This window comes from Bombus impatiens, unplaced genomic scaffold (genome assembly GCF_000188095.3).
Source record: "Bombus impatiens unplaced genomic scaffold, BIMP_2.2 scf_0129, whole genome shotgun sequence".
Classification (NCBI taxonomy): Eukaryota; Metazoa; Arthropoda; class Insecta; order Hymenoptera; family Apidae; genus Bombus; species Bombus impatiens.
Window position 1 is genome coordinate 1,700,047 of NT_176548.1, and position 23,094 is coordinate 1,723,140.

Consider the following 23,094-nt stretch of genomic DNA (forward strand, 5'->3'; position numbering starts at 1 on the left):
ATAATTATTCAATAAAAAATTGTAGAGACCACCATACATGATACTTGATCTTTCGTGTTAAAGTATGCTATAAGAAAATATTTTATTGAAAATTCAATATTGTACCCTATTTATAAACATTATTATTTACATTTGCACTCTAGTATATTAATAGTCTGTATACATATATGTATATTTATCTTTTAATTGAAAATGTAAACAGTATTTATCTCGAATGAATAAATTATTTTTATAAAATTAGCAGTGAACCCGATTGCAAATATTTTTGTTATAATCGCCTCTTTAATAACCTTTTAAGGCATGAACGAGTAAAAGACATAGGTGCATAAAGGAGAGAAGAATTTAATAAACGTGAATTAAATTCCTTCAACGAAGATATATATTTTCTTTCTTTGTTTTCTGTTATTCGATATTTGTCGGAATAAAACTTTTGTCTATATAATCAGTGAAATTAATTTCTCTACTACTATTAAGATGATTATTACCTTTTCGATTATCAAATAAATTATTTAAAAAATCATCGTTCAAAAAATCATATTTAAAGAAGATATATTTTGCATAGGTACATTTTCTTCCTTGCGATAGAAATCTAGGAATTATTATAGTTAGTAAAAATGTATAAATTTTAATTTATTATTAATATATTATGTTAAATAATAATTATTGAGATATGTATAATTTTATGTAGTTTTTACAAATGTACAATTTTATGTATGTATAGTTAGTAAAAATTTATAAATTTTAATTTATTATTAATATATTATGTTAAATAATAATTATTGAGATATGTATAATTTTATGTGCTAGGATAGGTTAGATGCGTAATAGTAATACTTCTATGTGAATATCAGTGTGTGGAGGTATGTGTGGCGCGGCGTCTCGAAGACAGATGAATGTAAACTGTTCAGTCGGTTAACAGTTGGGTATGGAAGAAAGTGTTGAGGCGCGTGCAAGGGTGTATCGATGAATATCTTAGAAATCGTCCATCAAATAAATATATAATTATTCTAATATGAATTCCAAGTGTAAATTTAGTAATCCTATAACATTATTTCGGCTATTAAAATCCACATATTCTCAACAATAATAACATATTGTTAATAACTATGTTTTATAACATTACGCATAAAATATAAAATACACTATTTACGATGATTAGAGAATTTATAAAACATTCATTATTATAAATGTTCTCACGATATAATTAAAATTTAAATTCACGATATAATAAAAATTTATAACTTAAATTTAAAAGTTAAAAATAAATTTACGGAATTATCTAAGAAGGAAGATTCAAAATCACCATATTTTTTCGAAAAAATATTTAAATAATGTTCTTTTAGAATAGCGAAAGAAAAGTTAAATTTCTGGTACAGTAATACAAAATTTAACAAATTGAGTGTCATTAAGGCTTAAAGCGATAGTGCTGTCTAAAGGTCATCCGCCATATATTGGAATAAGAGATACATTAATTTTTATTATTGTTTATATGTAATATTATACTTCTACGTATTATTGTGTGCATAATAACAAAAATTAATAAAAATATAAAAATATAATATAAATATAATATAACATAATATAATATAATATAATACAATATAAAAAAGAAAACGGAGAAATTTACCTTTGTGTGCCATATCGTCAGCGGTGACAGAGGCTAGGAGGCCGGTGGCGCCCGGCCATGGAGCGACCGCAGCGCCCAGCTGCTGCGAAGGCAGAATCTTCGGGCCTTTAGGCACTTCCGGTCACTGAAACAATTAAATTTTTTATTTCAAATCACCTTCACTTTGATCACCAACAACACATTCAATTCCACGACAAACTTCATAACTTTTCGTGTAAAATATTTATTAAGGAATTTATTTAATTATCGATGTAGTTGGAAAGAAATTCGAAAAATTATTCAAATTATTGGATTTATATTTGTTACTTTACTTTGAAATGGATATAATAATAATTAATAAATAACTAAGGATAATTAATTTTTAATCATGAATATATAATATTTTATTTAATAGTTAATAATAACTAATATTTAGTATTGCTTATGGGCCAGTGTCCGAAGTTTAAGTAAATAAAAAAGATATCTAATGTCGAATAATAGTAGATAACTAATATTAGTTGTATATTACATTAACAATGTAACTAATAATATAATATCCTAATTAATAATACGATAATAATACTGTACTAATTTCTAATAACTGATATAAAGATGATAAATGCAAATTTATAATACCGTAAAAATAAGTATGTAGAACGAAAACTGTAATAAATTCTGTACACGCGTAAAGACTTTTTAAAACTGTGCCGTGTACGACTTCTGAGATTAGACCAGCGCTATTTTCAAAAATGTGTTCGCATCACTGACACCTGTGTAAATTCTTCTCATTTGCGAGTCACGCAAGTGTGGTTTCACTATCTTGAAAATAATCGAAAACACGGTGTTCTACGACAAGTGTCTATTCCACAATGAAACAGCTGTTGTAGATTTCGATATATCTAACGTTAATAAAAACCTGTAATTATTTGTATAAGACAGAAAATATTTATATACTGTGATGTATTTACATATATCTATTGTATACACTTACAATTTTGATGTCGAATTCTTTGAGATGTTAATTATTATGGAAAACGCACCTTTGAATTAATCATTTTTAATTAGTTTTGCGAGTTTTGTGATTTAATAATAAAATATTGTGATAATATTTAATTTATACACTTATATATCTACATATTCATATATACATATAAATATATCTATATCTACATATTTATATGTCGGAGAAGGGTCAGAAGTAGAGTTGTGGGCGTTTGATAAATCTTCAGTGGAATTGGCCATCGTTGTGGTATCACAAGGGTACGGTCTGCTAACACGAGAGTGAACACTACCAACGCGACAATCAACAGCGGTCGTTGGGCACTTGCGATACTAGTGACGTTGGTCTTAGATTCGATAACGAATCCACGGTCAACGGGATGATAGATATACTTGCTCTAACTCAAACGTGTACTACTTACTGATCGGAAGGCGCTACTCCCTTCGTCGATGAGATCTCAAGAAAGAATGCAATTTAGTCCCAATGATGCCACAGAGGCAAACTATGATGGGGTGTGTCTAAGGACACGAGAGCATCGGATTCGTCGAGTATAGCCCTCGTTCCGAAAGTAAGGGAAATTGACGTCGCTGTCAATTGGTCAATTTGGGACAAAGCCTGCCTGTCCGTTTGAAAATCTTAATTACCAAAAAAAACCCAGGTTTTATAGCGGGTCCTCAGGCTAACTGAACTTGGGTTGTGTAAGTGCATCAACATCCGAAGGAACCGTTGGAATGTTTTACTGTCGAGTACCTCTATTGGTATTTCTTTTAATGAGGGTCATACTATAACACCACACCTTTGTGAGACGAAGCGTCCGTCCCGTTGACCGCGGCTACGTTCGGCGACGGATGGTCGCCTTGAGCTCAAGTTTATTATCACAAATTATTTTAATTAATTATTACCACTGTAAACTTTAATTACAATTGTACGGATTTTCCCGAGGTTCCAGGGGGGAAGTTCCGGTGTGCCTTCATCTCCGACATATATAAACATATTTGTCGGAGATGTAGGGATAACGGGTCTTTCTTTTGGAATTTTGGGAAGATTCCCAATACTTTGAGCTAAACTGTTTGTTTTAGCTGTTCATTATAGTATTATAACAGTGAGCTTGAGGTTAAGGTGACACAACTGGTCACCGAACGTAGCCACGGTCACGGTATGAACGTTTTATTTCACAGTAGAAGTACCAATGTTGAGGGACACACGTTGTATTAACAAAAAAGTCCCGAGGCGGGAGCAATAACGGCTCTACGCGAGTCTATCTAGTAACGGTGCCTGGAATTTTGTTGATAACCCTGATCAATATGCAATTGACAAGTGTGAACGTGTCAGTCTTTTATTCCTATGATCACCTTGGAGAGTTTTACACAACGTCAGTCGGTCAGTCTGAAAGATACCGTACGTTATAGCAAACGTCATTTCGAGTTTAACACATATCCAATTGTACAAAGAGTTATCCCGTTGACCGTGGATTCGTTTGAACCTAAGAACATTGTTTATTTAAGAGTGACTTATTACGTTACACAGTTAAACCTTGTTGAACAACTCCTGTACATATCACTGTAAATATAAACCTCTTTGAACAATTACAATTGCTTGTCCTTATGAAGAAACACAAACCCGACATCAGAAACCCGGATCAGAGCCGTTTTTGTCCATGCGAGAGCATATAACAATCATGCGTGAGTTAATACGGACGCTTGTGTCAGAACCGGGTGCGGAAACGAAGAATCTATCGCTTCCGCGTTTAATCCTGAAATCGCGGGTTCTGACCCAGCTGCATGGTGTGCAGTTGTAAATCTGATCATGAAAGAAAATCCCTTCAAGACAGTGTGTTATATTCTGCTTTAAGTTGTGCTCTAGAAGGTTCAGCAGCACAATGGCTTACGCAAGTACTCGTTGGAAGAGATATTACTTGGACAAAATTTAAAGACCTTTATACTGCGCGTTTTGGTGGTAAAGAAATAGCTACCTCAGCGTTTATGAAGATGCTCATGAAAAACCACTGAAGGATGAAACCATGGGAGCTTTTGGTATTCGACTCCGTTCCTTCCTGAAGGTGAGGTGGGAAAATTTAACTATGGCTGAGGTGATCAACGCTTCCGTACTTTTTCAATTGGCTTCGCAAGATCAGCGTTTTGAACGGGTTGCACTTACAAGTGATATTAAGACTGAGGATCAATTTCTGTTCAATGAGAGCTTTCTCTTACGCAAAGAAGAGGCCGGTGACTTTTTCAGACAACTTTTTTGCGGGTCCTGAAGCTAAACGTCATAAGCCGCCGGATTACCGGATTAAGTGCCACTACTGTGGTAACCTCGGACATAAAGTGATGGAGTGTCAAAAAAGGATAAAATTTGGGAAACAGAGGAACACATGAAACCCGGACGATAGTCAATCAGCCGCAACATCGAAGGTGACATGTTTCAAGTGTTGAGAGGAGGGTCATATTGCGCCCAGTTGCCCAATGTTGCGGAAAGGGAAAAATAACGACAGCACACCGAAAGGAGGCAGTAACTCCAAAAACGAGAAACGGGTCGATTCCTGTGTAACGGAAGCTTCCATTGGTAAATTAATTCATCTGAGTGAGTCGTATCCATTTTGCTTCGACTCAGGGGCTGAGTGTTCAGGGGCTAATTAAAGAATCCGTGGCATTGAAATTTTCCGGTAAAAGAAAGACTAATACAGTAATGATGCGTGGAATAGGAGATACCTGTGTTAAATGTACTTCGCAAATTTTGTCTTTAGTATGTGTTAATGGATTTACATTGGAGATAACTTTTCATGTCCTTGCTGATAGTCGCTTAAAATATGATATAATGATTGGTCGTGAAATTTTGAGCCAGGGTTTTGATGTAAATGTCACTCAAAACAGCATCGCTATTAATAGAGCAAAAATAATTAGTGCGTTTAGTAAAGTCAAAGAAAACGAGATCAATATTAATGATGTCGACACTGATATTGTAGGGAATGATAAAAGCTGGTTGATTTCTGTTCTTGAAAAATTCAAAGACTCATTTATTACGGGTTTTCCACGAGCTCGCGTTAATACGGGACAATTAGAGATACGATTAATAGATTCTAACGTCACTGTACAAAGAAGTCCCTATAGACTTAGTGAAGAAGAGCGAAGACTCGTACGTGAAAGAATAAGCAAATTAATAGAGGCGAAAATTGTACGGCCCAGCAATTCTCCTTTCGCGAGCCCCATATTACTTGTTAAAAAGAAAGATGGTTCAGAGAGACTATGCGTGGATTACAGAGAATTAAATAAAAACACGATTGCGGATCGGTATCCTTTACCTCTAATAGCGGATCAAATCGCGAGATTGCAGAAAGCTAAGTACCTTATTTGCTTGGATATGGCCAGCGGGTTTCATCAAATTCCTATTCATCCAAATTCCACGGAGTATACAGCGTTTGTTACTCCAGACAGGCAATACGAATACATAACGATGTCGTTTGGGTTGAAAAATGCACCGTCCGTCTTTCAGAGAGCAATTCTTAAGGCCTTATTCGTACGTAGTTGTATATTTGGATGATGTACTAATTACCGCTATCGTATTGAACACCCTTGTGAACGCTGGATTTTCTTTTAATTTCTCTAAATGCTCTTTTCTAAAAACTCTAAAAACTTTCTCTATTTGGGTTATGTTATTCGCAACGGTGAAGTTCGCCCCAAACCCGGGTAAAATACAAGCCTTGAGTGCTTTATCCGCTCCGACGACCGTTACGCAGCTCAGGCAGTTTATTGGTTTGCCTTCTTATTTCCGAAAATTCGTTCCAAAATTTTCATAAATAATGAAGCCTTTAGATGCACTTACTTCCAGTAATAAAAATATAAGTTGGACGGATAGGCACGAAAAGATAACACAAAAAGTAATATCAATTCTCACCGATGAACCAGTGTTGATGATATTTGACCCTAAATATCCTATAGAATTACATACCGATGCCAGTTTAGATGGATACGGGGCTATTCTGATGCAGAAGGTTGAAGGAAAAAACAGAGTAGTGGAATATTATAGTAAAAGAACTAGCCCTGCTGAATGCAGATACCATTCGTATGAGTTGGAGACGTTAACAGTAGTTAACGCTATTAAACATTTCCGATACTATTTGCATGGACGAGAGTTCCTTGTTGTAACGGATTGCAATTCTTTGAAGGCATCCAGCAATAAAGTAAATCTAAATGACAGGGTTCACAGGTGGTGGGCATACTTACAAACCTTTAATTTTAACATTATGTATCGGGAAGGAAAACGAATGGCTTGTCCTTATGAAGAAACACAACGCGCCCCAAGAACCAGCGCCAACCCGACAAACCTGACATATTCATGTAAACAGAAATAAACTTCCATTGGGATCTCAAATGCTTAATAGGAAAAGGCATGTTTCGCTCTCGAAATATTCAGGTACATCTTTTACTCCGTGTAAAGAAGCTGTAGGCCATTTACTTTATTTACTATCTTATTTTCTATACCATTTGAGTTTCCAATGTCTTATAAACGCACAAACATACATAGTCTATATATGAATAATTTCAATTTTATTTATATATTTGTAAATAGTTATGTTATGAACTTAAATGTATGTTTGAAATTTCCTTTGTGCTTACTTGAACAAATTAAAATGATAATAATTTACATTCATCAACATCACTCTCACGCCTAATTAATAGACGTTCATTAATCCGAATGGCAGGAGAATCGTCTCATAATTACCTCCCGTAACATAGCGTGTAACAAACATTGAAAAGGTGTCCCTGCGTTCTAATTGGCTCGATCGCGGAACAACCGTGGCTCTAGAAAAGGCACGACTTGTTGAGCAAAAGAATCGGCATCCTATGAGAGAACTCAAGGGCACAATGCGTTCCTCTGCGCACGTGAAAACCCTTTTTAAAAGCTTAGATACACAGATACATTCGTATAAGCCGCATATAAACGTGTGTACACATAAGTATTTCTTCATTTTGAACGTGACGACATGTCGAGTGTTGTAATTACCCTCCTTGCGTCGCTTCTGAACAGAACACGTGTAACATGTATCGTCTGTTGGAACCTGTCAGCCAGTGGCGGAATTAAAGCGAAAAAACAGAAATGGTGTATCATCCGGAAACGCGAAGGGGTCGAGAGTGGCGACAGTGACGCGATAATTAGCGCACAAACGAGGATCGATCTGGATACAGTGAGAGGAGAACTCCATCTGTAACTTCGCTGTTCTTGATCAATCGCAAAGAAGTCAGGGTGATTCTCACCCTTCGACAATGTCGCGGATTTTTAGCGATATAATGTTATTACATGTTTAATTATCAATTTCAAAGTATTGTACACTGTTTTTTTATTATAATTAATAAAGAAGATGTTAAAATGGAGACGGAGGGCTGAGATGACTGAAATCATTGTATGAGATTTGTGAGTGCGATGTATTTATAAGTTCTGTGAAGTTATTTGAAGAATTGAAGTTTTGATTAAATTACATATTATAGGTTTGTTATGCGTGTGTGTTAAAATTTTTTGGCACACACACGATATAAAATTACATTAGATATATATCTATTATGCGCTGTTTAATTATCATTCAATAATTACTAGTGATAGTCGCTACCGGTAACCAAATAAATTTTGATCATTTATAATCTTTTGGTCACTTAAAAATTAATATTTTTTAATCATTTAATTTTTTGGTAAATCTGTAGTATTTATCGTAAAAGTTTCAAAAATAATTGTTATTTTTGGTCCACAGTTAAGACACCTGCTTGTCACATTTATTGAAAACTATACTAAAATTATACTACAAACAGAATTTTAATATCAATATCTAACACTATTCTGTCATAAAACTTCTCTTCCTCTAAAACATCAACACCTTTTCGATGACAGTCTTATTCACGGTAACCAGCGTTAAATCATTCATTCACCTTATTCTCGCGATCGTCCTGAATAAAAGTCGCCGACGATAATGAACCGTGGTTGCGTTTCATTTTTTCACGTTGCACTAGCTTCTCACTCCATTGAAACTCGACTTCCCTCTGTCGCTTGCGTGCTTCGACAGCTATAGCAAAAAATAACGATTTCAAGATTTATTACGTCCTAATTAGTTCATTACTCTCGTGTTTTTATCTCATCGCGGCTCACAAAGCACGGCATTACGCGTTTGGTTCCGGGACAAGCGACGAGACACTGTGCATTTCTTTTTACCAACCGGAACTCTGTTTATAGCGAATACACTTGCGAGCTAAAACGATGATTGTTCGAAGATTACCTTTGTTGTAGTGGTTTCATTTATTATCATAAATAGACTACGGATATTTATACAATTTCGTGTTTTTATGGACATAACTAAAATAATGGATCTAAATGGAGTTTTATTTTATTATATATAACAAATACATTACCTTGGACATTTTATACATTTTTGTATATTGTATACGTTCTGTATATTTGTGCGCATTCAAATTTTCCATAAATACATAAAGAGTCGCAATCTAATCATAAAGTTAATTGTTGTCCTTTGTTGTTATTTTGATATTAAATGAGACGAAAAAAAGAAAATATCAGGAACCAAGGAGAATAATTACTTCAAAAATTTTTATTAGGAGAAAGTTAATTTTTGTTTGAAAGGAAGATAGTACATTTTAACACTACATCTTAAAGAAAACTTTTCTTTTTAAACTAAGTAATTAAAAAATATAAATTTTTAAGTGTTCTGGTTACGTACAACGATTATAAAATCATTTAAACTAAGATACTAATTCTTATACTGTAACTTGATTAGTTTGAGTTATAGCTGTTATGATTCCTGGAAAATAGATTTAATATGGAAGTTTGAGTGACATTCTAATGAACTTCACTTCTCGTAAATTTCTGAATTTCATTATTTGAATATATGATCAATTTTTAGTTCTCAAAAAATAAATGACATACGCCTATAAGCTTGATAAACTTTATTTTAATTTATAATTTAAAAGTTGTGTTACATTATCGTACAATCCAATCCATTACAGTAGCGGATGTCTTTTTGTTTGATCGTGCTTTTTCCACCTAAGTCAACCTAAAACATTTATGTACCTGGTAGGCTAAATATTTCCTTTCTCGTTTCTGGAATTGTTCTCAAACCTTTAGTTAGTATTAACAAATTATATAGAAAAGTTCTTCGGATTTATTAAAATGTAGATACCGCATTGTTCAGAAATAATTGCAGGTTTTTATTCTTTAATAAAAAATTTAAAAAGAAATGAAAGAAGACAAAAAGAAATTGTTTCGCTCGTTTCTGCGTTTCGTTTCCACTATCGTTTCATCGAGAGACAAAAATACTACTAAATGTGAGACAGAGGATTATAACAAGATTGAGAAGAGTATGGAAAAGGGGGAAGAAGAGAATGAAGGAAAAAGTGTGGCGGAAAGGGAGAAAAAGTACATCGCACTCGCATATTGTGCAAGAGGATTACCTGGGATTATGCGCGACTGAGCGCAAACAAGATCGCGCTGGTTTGTGTTTACAAGACGCCAAGCTGTCGATTTAGTAAACTCCAGCGCACAGTCTATCAGCATCTATGTACTCTCTGTCGATTTACATTAAGTCCAAACGTCACTAATCAAAAACTTGACCCAAGATTTTAAAAAGTATAGTGAAAAGAAGCTTAAATTGAATATTTCTATCAGACGTATGTAATCTTTTCCTTTATTATTCATATTATTTTTATACATTTAATTGATCAGATTAAGTCTTTAATCTTATTACTACGTGTTTATACATTTGTAGAAGATTTAAAGATGTAAAAAATTTTTAGAATGTACGTAACATGAAAAATATATAAAATATCCAACACGAAGTATACACGAAACAAGTTCTATTTGGATTATTTATATTCCTTTAACCATTTTGACAAAAATATAAATTTCCATATTATAAATATATATATAAAATATAAAATTGTATACTATATTTATTATTATTTATTGTTATTATATCGTTAAATTATTGTAATATCGTAAAGTAATTTGAATTAGAGATCGCTTGAAAATAAAAAAAACCGTGTACGTCGTCCTTCTATGGTTCGTTACATTTAAGAGCGCCTATGTGACTAAAGTTACCTAGTTCTTACAGAGATATGAGAAAAACAACAAACAACGTTAGAGCAGAAGAACGGTTTCGTGTTTCAAGGAGGGGTGACCGAGAGGTCAGAGTATGCGAGTCGAAAAGTGGATGTGTTGCGAGTTGATCGAGACATCGAAGAGTAGAGTCATTAGAGTTGATCGAGTTGTCAGTGTGTAGAGTTTTTAGAGTTGCTAGTATGTGTGTGTGTGTGAGAGAGAGAGAGTGTGTGTATTACATTCGTTGTGACGAGAGTTGCCAAATAACTGTAAAGTTATTTGAGATAGATACGAGTATCGCATTTAGTTTCTGTTAAACAAACATCGTTTTCTGTCCAATTAATATCTGTATATTCAATTCATTATTAATAAATTGTCAGTAATCGGGAAAAAATTCATATCTTAATTTCCACGATACTACATTATTACTGAGGTGATCGTCGGTGAAGGTATCCACAGGAAATACTCTTGATTTTCAACAATAACGTTTATTAAACTCTTAACAAATAACAACAAATAATGATTAACCACGATTAACGATGAACAACCGTTAACGTTTAACAACGATTAATAACAAGTAACGATTAACATTGAACTCTCAAGAGTCAATAACCCGTTTCTCTAATTGTGATGGTTTCGCTTAACCTTTCGCACTTCGCAGCTTGGGGCAGAATGAATCTTTTTGGTTCAAAACCAAACAGGCTCTTTCCTTTGTTGCCCCTCGATATCCCCACTACGCGCGCGTTTATCAGAAGACCGCGACGGTTGCCGCGTATGCATTCTTCCGAATATTCGGCGAAAGAACCATAAGGATATCGATGGTACATTAGGCCTGTCGGCCTTGCGCTTTGAAGATATAGCGCTTTGTGTCGCGTAGCCGTTGGAAATTTCCGTGGTCGAGTGCCGCCACATTACTTTATAATCTGTGACTTTTAGTGTATATAGATTACTAAATTATACATATCCGTTATAGATTATGGACAAATGATAGATAAGACATTTTAACTAAAGAAGGCAGGTCTAATAAACAAAGCTTGAGAATGAAAGCGATTCCAGTAAACCTTCAAATTCTTAATAGAAATTGAAAGACGTTTTTATAAATCTTGTAGATGATAAATAGGCAAGACAATAACTTGATCTACATTTTACAGATCTTCCACTTCTTCAACTCGGAGTAACAACGCGAAATAACGGTAGAGGTTCGCATTATACAAGCGGGTGGTAATAGGTTCCATATCCACGAGCTAGCAGCGCATTATGCTTTACATTTCCGACGAAACACTGTTAATGGCACCAGCACCCACCATCACCACCAGCAAACCAACACGGCGACGCACTCTAAATCTACCCCCACAACGTAATACACGAGCAAACCCGCAGGAATTAACTGCTCGCTCGCGCTCCTGTACGCACTGACTTCCGTCGCCATTCTATTTCGCTCACGGCCATTAATTAATAATTTCTTGGAGAAAGGGAGATGAATTTGCATCAATGGATGGAATTTAGAGATTCTTATTTTCGATAATTTGTATTATATAGGAACCTTTATTGATTAATAATTTTAAATAAAATTAAAATATTATGTTATGCATTTATATTGAGACTATTTATTATATACTCGATACTGATAAATTTTGGTTCAAAATTGTTTTTTGTTAGGTACTTGGCGGCAAACAGCTGAAAAATTGTTCGTTAAGCGAAATATCTTGCATAGGATTAATTGTTATCTAGTCTGTCTTTTATTTTTCTCCTTATTAAGTTATTTTTAAAATTTGGTCTTGAAAGCAATACATAGTACTAATGTATTTTGTTTTTACATCATTGTACTTTCATATATATGTGGGCGTTTAAAAGTTTTAGAATACTTACTAGTATTGCTTTTAGAAAAATTTTTAAAAATTTGTAGATGCAAAATTCTAAAGAATACACATATACAATATGCAGAAATATACGTATAACATACCCAATATAAAAAAACTACCTGTAATAACATTTCTATGCAACATTAATATATCTATTTTTTAATAAAAGTTAGCAACGAATTTGTTATGGACTTTGATGTGGTAAAAGAACTAGAGTACGAAAATATACATTCAACTATTTTCTTTTCTTTTTAAATTCCTTGCATAATAATATTCTTGTTTATATCGTTTTATTCACTACCATGTCAACTGACATTAATTTACTCTATGTTATTAAATAAAAATTATTATAGTTGAAAACAAATAACATTCAAATGAAAAAAAGGTGGTTTTAAAATATATTTTTCATGGTTACTTTTATATTACGTTATTTTATAAATATGCTGAAAACACAGATTTCGCAGCGCACACCTCGTTCATCACGCGAGACAAGGAAAGCACAAAAGGTTAATGAATTTAGGATAATTTATTTCCATAATGGTAGTTTTTATATATGTATGTAATAAATTGCTGGACGCTCCATTGATCAATGTTAATGCACATATGTATATCATTTACACGATATTCACGGCTGCTTAACGACACGTTAATAATATGTATAGTTAACTGGCCGTTAAACGATTATAGATCTTATGGAAGCCTCTCCAGGCGTGTAAAACGATTTACTTTAATGCAATTCTAGTCTTCCAAGAGAAAAATCTCTACTTACATACGTACTTAAAACGTTTCTTCATTACTAGAGTGCAAACTTTTTCGTAAATTGATATTTTTACGGGACCAGCTAAAGAAATCAAACTTAATATATAATATCTAATATATTAAAAATTACAACAACTACTCTGAATATTCTATATTCTTTTGTATATTATCTGAATTTAATTTGAATTTCGCATAAATATATAAAAATCAGCAGTCTATTACCAATATAGTCATGTTTATCGAAACACTTTCATTTTCATTGACATTATTAGTGTGAATTCAATTTTTTCTTGAAATATTTAAAATTAGGAAAATTTGACATTTAAAAAGATATTTTCTATTATGTATTTTACTCAACAAAACTTCGACAACTTATCAGCTATTTTTAAAAAGCAGTTTTACATCTTACATCATTGGTCCTAATATTTTCATTTTCTACGATATACATTAAAATTATTCCATATTATATATTTATCATGTTCTTCGTTATTACATTACGCACATTCACAAGTACATTATAAACTTTCATTTATCATGTACCACACTAAACTAAAACCTAATTTTCCAACAGCAGTAACTCTTCTAAGTAACCGAGCATGCGATTGTTCGAAACAGATGGACCATAAAGGGTTGTAGAATCTCTTTCACCCTCAAATCGTACGATCACCTCTTCATATACAATCAATACACGCTGTCGTCTACGTAACGTGGTAGACCTATGCACGCACAAAACAGTTTTTAAGCGTCGAAAACTGAGAGAACCACCGCTAGAAAAGCCTGGCGAACAACGAACCCTTGACTCGAGGGAAAGGCACGTTCACAATGTGCACGTCGAATGTCACCGCGGGGTGTCCAACACTTGTACGCGAGGCATTCACCGCGGATGTACGAGACTCGTTCGCTTCACGGAGTTTATGCGTCGAGTCATGTAGTCTATTGCCTAATTACACCATAATACTGTACGAACGACGCGATGAAAGAGACAGAGAAACGGGAGCACTCAGACAGGCAGATGATACACACTGTTCGACGAAATATACAGTGGTTTACGAAAGTATTTGATCATTATTGGAGACTTTTTACGTATATATTCGCTATATATTCGTATGTAATTACGTATATATTCACGTATACATTACGAAACGTAACGAGACACGACTATCGTGAATATGTTAATAAAGTTTAAAGGATATCTGAGAATTAAAAGTGACAACATAATTGTGGAAAGTATACACTTCGTAAAAATCATTAAAATATTCAAACAGTTAATTATTCACTATTATTCACTATAAATAAGCAAAACAGTACAGGTAATAAAACTATCTTTAGCACTAATCGTATGTTTCAGATCACTGTTTATGTTGTATACTAAATTTTTACTAAGTATATGCTTGCAACAATGTCTTGTAACTTGTAGGTACATTTTCGTATTGGTTTCAAAAATTTTACTATTATTATTATAATAGTCGTGTCTCGTTACATCGCTAATGAAATTTCAGAAAGTTTTATATAATGGCATAATATATTAAAATATAAAATACTATATATACTATAAAATACATAATATATTAATATATAAAAAAAATTCTGTGGTGAGTTTTCGAATATATATTTTTGTAAACTACTGTATCTGCAGTTATTACAAAATGTATTTGCACATCACTGTATTTATCATAGCATTTACATATTAATTAATTAGGCTCAATTATATTACATTTCATGTGATAGTAATTTCATATGACCATAAAAGTTTCATATCGTGAAAATGAAATGTATTAAATCTGATAAAGGTTCGTTGGAAACATATTTTTGGGATATGTACAAAAATATTTTTTAATTCATATTTTAGCCATTGTACATATATAATATACACTAGTTATAAATATATGTACTAATGACCAAATGTTTAGAATCACTATGGGTTACATAGAACCCGAGAATTAAAAAAGGGTATTAGAATTCAATATATTTTATCAATTTAGAATTTAATATATTTTATGCTAAATTAAAATTTTACATCGTGATAATTATAACTGATAACTGTAACATTAATTTAACAAACTAATTTATAGTTGGACTAGGTCCATAAATTTTATTAATTGTATAGAATAGTTAAACTTCTGATGAACAGAAGTTATGTATCCGAAGAGAACTGTGGCCGTTGAACCATATTATTTTTATATAACGTTTGTTTAAATATCATCTTTATATAACGAATGAAATAACCTGTTTTTAAGTGTAGATCGCTTAAAAATTGTTAATAACCGAATTTATCGAGTTACAAGGCAAATTTCTTAGTTTCGTTGAAATGTACTTTTCAATCAAATAACTCTCACCTTACCTTATTCTCTTCAGAAATAAAAACGTTTTGAAGATTCTTATGTCATCTTTGTGTGTGTGTTAAATAGAACTATGATAGATATAGACTCATTAACAAATGTATCTGTTGAAAGAATACATTGTATGTATTAGACAAGGAAAATTAGTAAAGAAATCAACGTTTTGACCAAAGTGTTATAAACAATAACAAGGCAAATTACTCAGCTTGACAGAAATTAGAATTCCATATACACATTTTGATAGCTCTGTGGAATAAAATTCTGCGTTGTGATAATTTTACGTCGTTAACTAACAACGAATTCAATTTTAAAACTGTTTCCCTGTAAAAAGAAGGAAATTTGACTTGTGTTCTTCCCCTGTAGTCTTCAGTTCCACCGCTAAACGGTATCACGTTTGTGGCATCGAAAGGCGCGTGTTTTCTGACGCAGCGCGTAATCGGTTTTCAGAAACGTGACTCTCTTCTGCTCGCACGCGCGATACGCTAAATACACGCCGGTGCGGTGGCGAAAGGAGGCAACCCTCGCGCTTGTCTTGCCGCTTAATAGTCAGTATCAGCGGTGAACGCGAATACGAGGTGCGTGTGCGAGGATGCAGATTGCATACACATACCATATAATACAGCTTAAGGCACAATACACCGTATATTCTGCGCTCTATAGGCGCGCTATATCAAGGATGAATGTGATTGAACGGTACGTTGAGTTTCACTGTCTCTATTTTGCCGTTTCTCTCGCTTACACACGCGTGTTTCCCTTCCGTTGCTTACACATTCGAACAAAGTACAGAAGATCTTTCTGTAAGATCTATTGAACTAACTGGTAGAAAGTCTAAATGCAGCCGTGGATATGAAATATAACGAAATCTGTATGAATATACGATGTTTGTGAGATTTATGTAAGATCCCACAGATCATTGTACCGGTAAATAATATAAATGTAGGAGAAAACTCTATAAAACTATAAATATATGCTTACAGTGGCTCACGAAAGTATCTGAACGCTCGTAGAAGTCTTTTACGAATATATTATGCGTTATACAAAAAAATTTGATAAAGTTTAACTATCATGATTAACTATTATATGTTGACCAAATTTGAAACAAACCTAAAAATGTATATGGAAGCTACAATAATTCCATAACTAATTAAAAAAAGCCGACGGCCATTGGGCCGTTACTTTCCGCCATATCAAAATATCCATCAATAGAAATTTATTGTAAAACACGCATAATGCGGCTAAATATTAAATTCCTTGGGTTTTCAAGCGTTCCGATTTTATTTGCAACTTTCAAAGTGTATTATAGCACTTTGGTCATTCGTAAATAAGTTACACACACGAAGAAATATATTAATACCATCTATTTAAATTATGTTTAAAAAATTGTTGTCGATCATTTTTGCCTTTGTATTTAGTAGTAAGCAGATTGTGTTCATACGTCCTGGAACATAACCACACGAGATAAGATCGTCACGTAAAAGATTGAATTCTCAACCGCCATAAGCTGTCATTAAATCTGTTGACAGTAATAATTAGAAAACAAAGATTATCAGGTACAAAAGCTAAAGCTTGGAGAACCTGGAGAAAGAAAATAATGGTGAAAATCACTCTTACGTATATTGTTAAGATAAATATGATGTAAACCAATAAATGAAAATTACGTAAGTGAATAGGATGTGGTGGATGGGCATATGTCAATTGCACTAGATCCGAAGAATTTAATGATTTTCAATATTACCATTATTAGTTTGGATAATATGATATAATGTTCCTATATGGTTTTCCCAGACTAGGTGTAAAAGTCAGAAAAAGAACAGATATTTTTTCATTTAATAAACACATACAGTTTTGATTATGCAGTTTGTTTCATAATTATAGACTTAGAATCTCAGAAATAATTTCGTTTCTCTGCGACTGTAATATTAAATAAGGTATCATTTGGTAAAGAGTTGACTGAAATTTCTTAACGAGTTAAACAATTATAGTTTAGTTGATGTAGGTAATTGTTGTAATAAAGATTTTGTTTAAGTAATTAATATTGAGGGTTTAATTATTATTTAACACATATGATAACAGATATGATTTTTATTATTAGAAAGAATTATATGAATTTCATTTAGATCTTGTGGATATTGGTGTGGTAGTATTGTGTATGCTAAGAATTTTACGTTAGAGCAGGTAGGTATCCAAAAAAAAAACAAAAAAAAGAAAAAATTGAATGGAAGTCGTAGAAGTAATGATTAAACTTACTTGTAAAATTTCGCATTCTTATATTCATGTACACTAACAGCTACAATTAGTAATTATTTTCTAGGAGAATATTCTAAGCTAATAAAGTTTTGAACTGATTTTTCTTTAAATCTTGTATCCTATAGTAGTAATAGCGATTTCAATTTTTTCGTTGATAGTGCATGTATAACTGACGTTTATAGAAGTGTAATTTATAATTTTGTAGTACAAATAAAATAAAATCATTAATTTAAATGAGTGTCTATAAATAATAAAATTACCTATTCATTAAATTTATACGCGATATTTAAACAATGCAACTGAAATATTCACTTTTGTTATTTTTAAAACTGTATTTCAGCGAAGCAAATTGTTACACAAGAAGTTTTATTCAAATTCCCTAATTCCGAATAGGGGTAAAAATTCAATCAACTGAACTAATACTTCTCAAGTCATGTAATAAATCAATTTAACGCTCAGATTTTCATTGCTCAATCAATTAATAACTGCTCGATTTAACATTAATGGTTTAAATGAAATAATTTTAAGTCTCAATTAGAGTTTGCAATTATTTCGATTAAAAACAAATAACTCAAATATACTACATGATATGAAAATTGTTAACTCTTTGTGGTCCTATAATGTATATCGAATTGAATTTAACACTATTTCATTTCAGACTTCTTGGTTCTAACGTACAAAACACATTCTTTTATACGCAATTCAGTTGCGGTGCTGAAATATTTATATCCCAACCCGATCTTCGTTTTAACGAATAAAAGAATGTTTAATTTTCGAAGAAATAATTTTGCATACACTTACAACTGGAGATGATACATATTAAACGATTCTTTCATCTTTCTCCAAACCTAAGAAGTTTCTTAACAATAAAGAAAATTAAAGAAAACAATACAAAAAAGAAAAACGGTTGGACCGATAATGATCCCAAGAACACAACAAGATTAATCTAACAAAAATACAGTGGCTACAAAAGCTATTTACACACATTCTTATTTTCTAATCATGCGTTTATTCGCGTTAATTTCATTTTCACAGTATGTGTAAAATTGTTGTAGTTATATGAAAATATTACCAGATGATACGAAATTTAATATTCTTGTCTGTAATTATTTAGTCAATTTGTAAATGCTCTAATAAATACAATAATGAGCAAATACTTTTTGTAGCTAATATATGTTAGTTATTAATAGAATGCGGATTTTCATGTAATCTAGACAAATTTGAAGATACCTCCATACAAAGATACATAGCATGAGCATGATATGTCAAAATATATAAAATATCCAAAATGTAGTAGGTACCCACTTTTTATTAATTAGCAAAAATAAATGACAGAAATAACAAATTTCTGTCTAGGTCCTATTCTTTTGATCGTATTCATGAAAATATAAATTTGCATAAAAATCAGCAGTTTAATTATTGGCTACAGAGATCTAAAAATACATTCAAGTTACGAATATCCTTAGATAGTATGTATCTCGTCGAGTATGAGTCATTTGGGATAATAAGTCGAATTTTTCTCGGGTCGTAAAGGATTAATAAAAGTTTTGAATTCACGATTTCAGTTCATACTTCGCGTTTCTGATTCACCACTGGCTGTAAGAACTTTAACATTTAATAAACGTTCTTTTGTTTTTTGCAAATATTTAGAATCAAAGCATATTTTGGATATTTTTCTGTATAATAAAATCTAACGGAGAATTCGGAAAAACTGCCAATAATATTTCATATCTTATCGAATATTTTCTTATTTACAAGTCTATTCTCAAATTAAAAAATTTACTATGATCTTATACCCATGTTAATGTTCTCTCTTTCTCTTATATAGGCCCATAAAGTCTCTATATCTTTGTTATTCGCAATATCAAAAACACTTAACTAATGTAAACTTAATATCAAAAATTTGTTCAAATATCATTTCATGCACAAACTTTCTATGTTTCCAAGAATTTCTAATTAATCGGTCATTTATACAATTTCATTTCCACAAAAAATTAAAGCAAAACCATAGAAAAATTACTTGATTGACTAAGTCTTAATTACAGAAGTCATGTGATTAGCAGAGTAAATAACAAACATCTCGAAACTTTCAATCTTACATAAATTTTGTCTGTCCAAAACCACAAAAGAATAATATAACGTTTGAGGGAGATAATCACAATAATAAATGAACTAAATACCAAACTTCTGAAGCCCTTATGAATTATTAACCCTTTCGCATTATACAATATTTTTTACCAGTTAGTAAGAACCGAGTAAATGTGATTCTAACTTTAATGTATTACCTTCTCGAGAAAAATATAGGAGAGATAAATTATTAAATTGGTTTTCATTAATTTATCTATATATTTAATTATTTATTATTAATATTAATATTAATATTAAATTATATTATTTATGTATTTAATTCATAAAACAAAATTACCTCTGTAGTCGGAAAAATATTAATCGATCGATTCAAAATAAGCAGACTGGGTGAAACATCGCTTAATTCTAATATCACTCGTATCAAACGAAGTCACGTGATTACATACCAAAAGCTGCCGTCGGCCGATGCCTATCTCCCGACCAGCCTCCTTCGGACGCCGCACGAGGAATCCGGAATAAGCAACGTGGTATCGTCACACGGTGTACTTTGGCACAATCTTCACGAAATCACGCTTATCGCGTCTATTACAGTCACTCGCGTTTCCTACCACTATTCAACTCTCCCTTATCTAAGAAACCGAGACTCACGTCCCTGACAAAACTCAACAATCAACAAACACCGAAAACCGTGTTCGACAAACCTTCAACCAATCAATCTACTATTCTCTCTCCTTTATCTGCTTATGTAACCCAATCTTCTTATTCCAAAATATCGTGTCCTTATACACCAAATTCACCCCGATCAAACGAGTCCAAACCGCGTGAAACCTTGTCGAACCGAGTGAAACCGAGTGAAACCGCGTGAAACCGTGTCCTCGCGGTGATAATCGCGGAAAATTAACGCTTAGTAGCAAGTAAACGCGACGGGGGTGACTCGTACGATCCGCACGAGCGCAGCACACGTGCTGCTCTGCAGCGTGATTCTTCTGCTTTCTTGGCTCTCTCTCTGGAGAGAGAACTCCTGTGCCTCCACACACACGGGGGTTAGGCAACGTGCGATATAGAAAGAGAAAGAGAGACAGAGAAAGCGAGAGAGATAGAAAGAGAGAGAGAGAAGGAGAACAAGAGGCGAGGAGCGACGAGAGAGAGCACTAGCGGGCAATGCTGGCCGTGGAAATATTATTAGGTAAAGCACACGCACGGACTGGCACGCAACGACTTGCGGACTCTCGTTGGGTCGTGCTGGCGACCCCGCGATTCGTGTTGGTGCGTCGAGTACGTTGGACCAATGGGCGGAGGGCAACGTTGCCACCACCACCCTCAGAACTGGCCGACAGTGGGGATGCTGGCTCCGCTTCGTGACATCATCGATTCTGAATGGTGGAAATGCTCAACCGTGCGGAAGGCTCATCGAGGGCGCGTGGTACGGCGATGACGCGCATGCGCGTCAACGAAGTTGGGAAAAGGGTATGTGCGATAAGTTCGCGCCAGATGGAGACCGACTGCCTACTTGTGCGCCACGCTGTCTGTTTGCGAATTATTTTTTACCGAATTAAAAGCTTATTGTCTTCCCCGTTTGACATGACATTCGTAGTGGTCGGATTTTCTCCGCTGTCCGCAGATAAGCGTTTTAAGAGCACTTAAACACGGAATATTCCATGCCGTATTACTACAAAGTGTTAAGCTTGAAAAAAAAGGAATCCCGATAAAAAGTTATATGGCATTACACGTTAACTTTTACACGAAGTTCATACATTGTAAATTTACTATTTCTCGTGGTACATGTGATTTTAAATCCCTGTCGTAGAAAGTTTTAATTTTGGAAAACGGTATAAGAAATTTTCGAATTATTTGTAAGAACTGAAAGACGAATTTTCCTAGAAGATTTTCAATTAGAATTCTTGGTTTTGAATTTGATTGTAGGTTTCGGAAGCAAGAGTTTGAGAAAAGTTAAATGTTTCGAACATAGATTTTGTTTCACAAGTTACTTACAGGAACTCACATCGGCTGATTTTTGTTTGAAATTATTCTTTTAGCTTTTAAGTTTTTGAAACAAAAGTTTGAAGACAGTTAAATGATTTGAGAGTAGATTTCGTTATTTACAGCAACTCAGAGTGAGTCTTTTCTAGAGACATTTTCGGTTGAAGTTGGTCTTCATGCATTTTTAGGTCCTTTGAAAAATGTTATTTCAGGAGAGATTGAGCAATACCGATTATTGAATGTTTGGAGAATAGTAGTATATACTTGTATCATTTAGATCTTCCTACGTATACGATAATAGATACGTAATTAGTAGATTTTTCATTTCTTTATATTTACATTATTCATTTCACTTCAGTAAACCAATCTTTAAAAATTCTCAGTATTTCTTAGAAGATCAATAACAACTTCCATTCAAACTTGAGAAGTTTTGGCAGAAACCGAGCCCTCGTAAGTTCTCAAATTCATCACCATTGCCATGGAAATATCTACACGAGTTCCACGTTCTCACCTTGGAAACCCGGGGCGAAAGTCCCGGTAGATGTATTAAAATATAATTTCCAGTGGCCCCCTTTACGCGAAAACGGTATCTAGTCACGCGTGGCTCGGTTGTGGGTGCTATGCACTCGAAAGTACGTGGCGTATACAGGGGGTGAGTCACCCTCTCTTCTTCTGTGACGGGCCCGCACAATCTACCCCGCGAGTCGCTTCGAGACGAGGGGTGTCCCGGCAGGGAAAGAAATAACTGCATCAACCCCTGTCAGTGGCGCGCACGTTTAGGTCCTCCCTTTACTAAGAAACAAGCTCGTTTCACACAAAACGCCTCGAACAACGAATTACAACCGATTTTCTGTTTCTTCCCGATGATACTATGATGCATTCTATAAATCTATTCGAAATTTTGGTCGATGCTCTAAATTATGTTTTTAAACCTTCTAAAGTCTTTTGAGACAATACGATGAATCTAAAGATTTGGCTCATTTTTTATTTTATTTTATTCGTATAAGTTACTGTATTATGGCAAAATAATCATAAATAATACCTACCTTTTTTTGTAGATATTTTTGTTTTTTTATAAGTTAGAAAGTACCACGGTCAAATATACAATAAAGTTTTAAT

The 23,094-nt window shown here is 33.3% G+C and overlaps 1 protein-coding gene across 4 annotated transcripts in view; it reads right to left on the reverse strand.

Annotated features, from left to right (window-relative positions):
* The window catches only part of LOC100750105 (paired box protein Pax-6-like), a 154,277-nt gene extending 133,024 nt beyond the window's left edge, over positions 1 to 21,253 (reverse strand). Inside the window, exons 1-2 of one of the 4 annotated variants that reach the window (XM_033318867.1) lie at positions 20,442 to 21,252; positions 1,628 to 1,751 (exon numbers count right to left, since the gene is read on the reverse strand). In XM_033318867.1, the coding sequence (XP_033174758.1) occupies positions 1,628 to 1,640 (13 nt within the window). In that variant the 5' untranslated portion in view covers positions 1,641 to 1,751; positions 20,442 to 21,252. Of the gene's footprint in view, positions 1 to 1,627; positions 1,752 to 20,441 lie in introns of all 4 variants that reach the window. The other 3 variants (XM_033318866.1, XM_012381342.3, XM_033318868.1) reach the window with 3 other exon arrangements.
* Between the last annotated feature and the right edge of the window lie 1,841 nt (positions 21,254 to 23,094).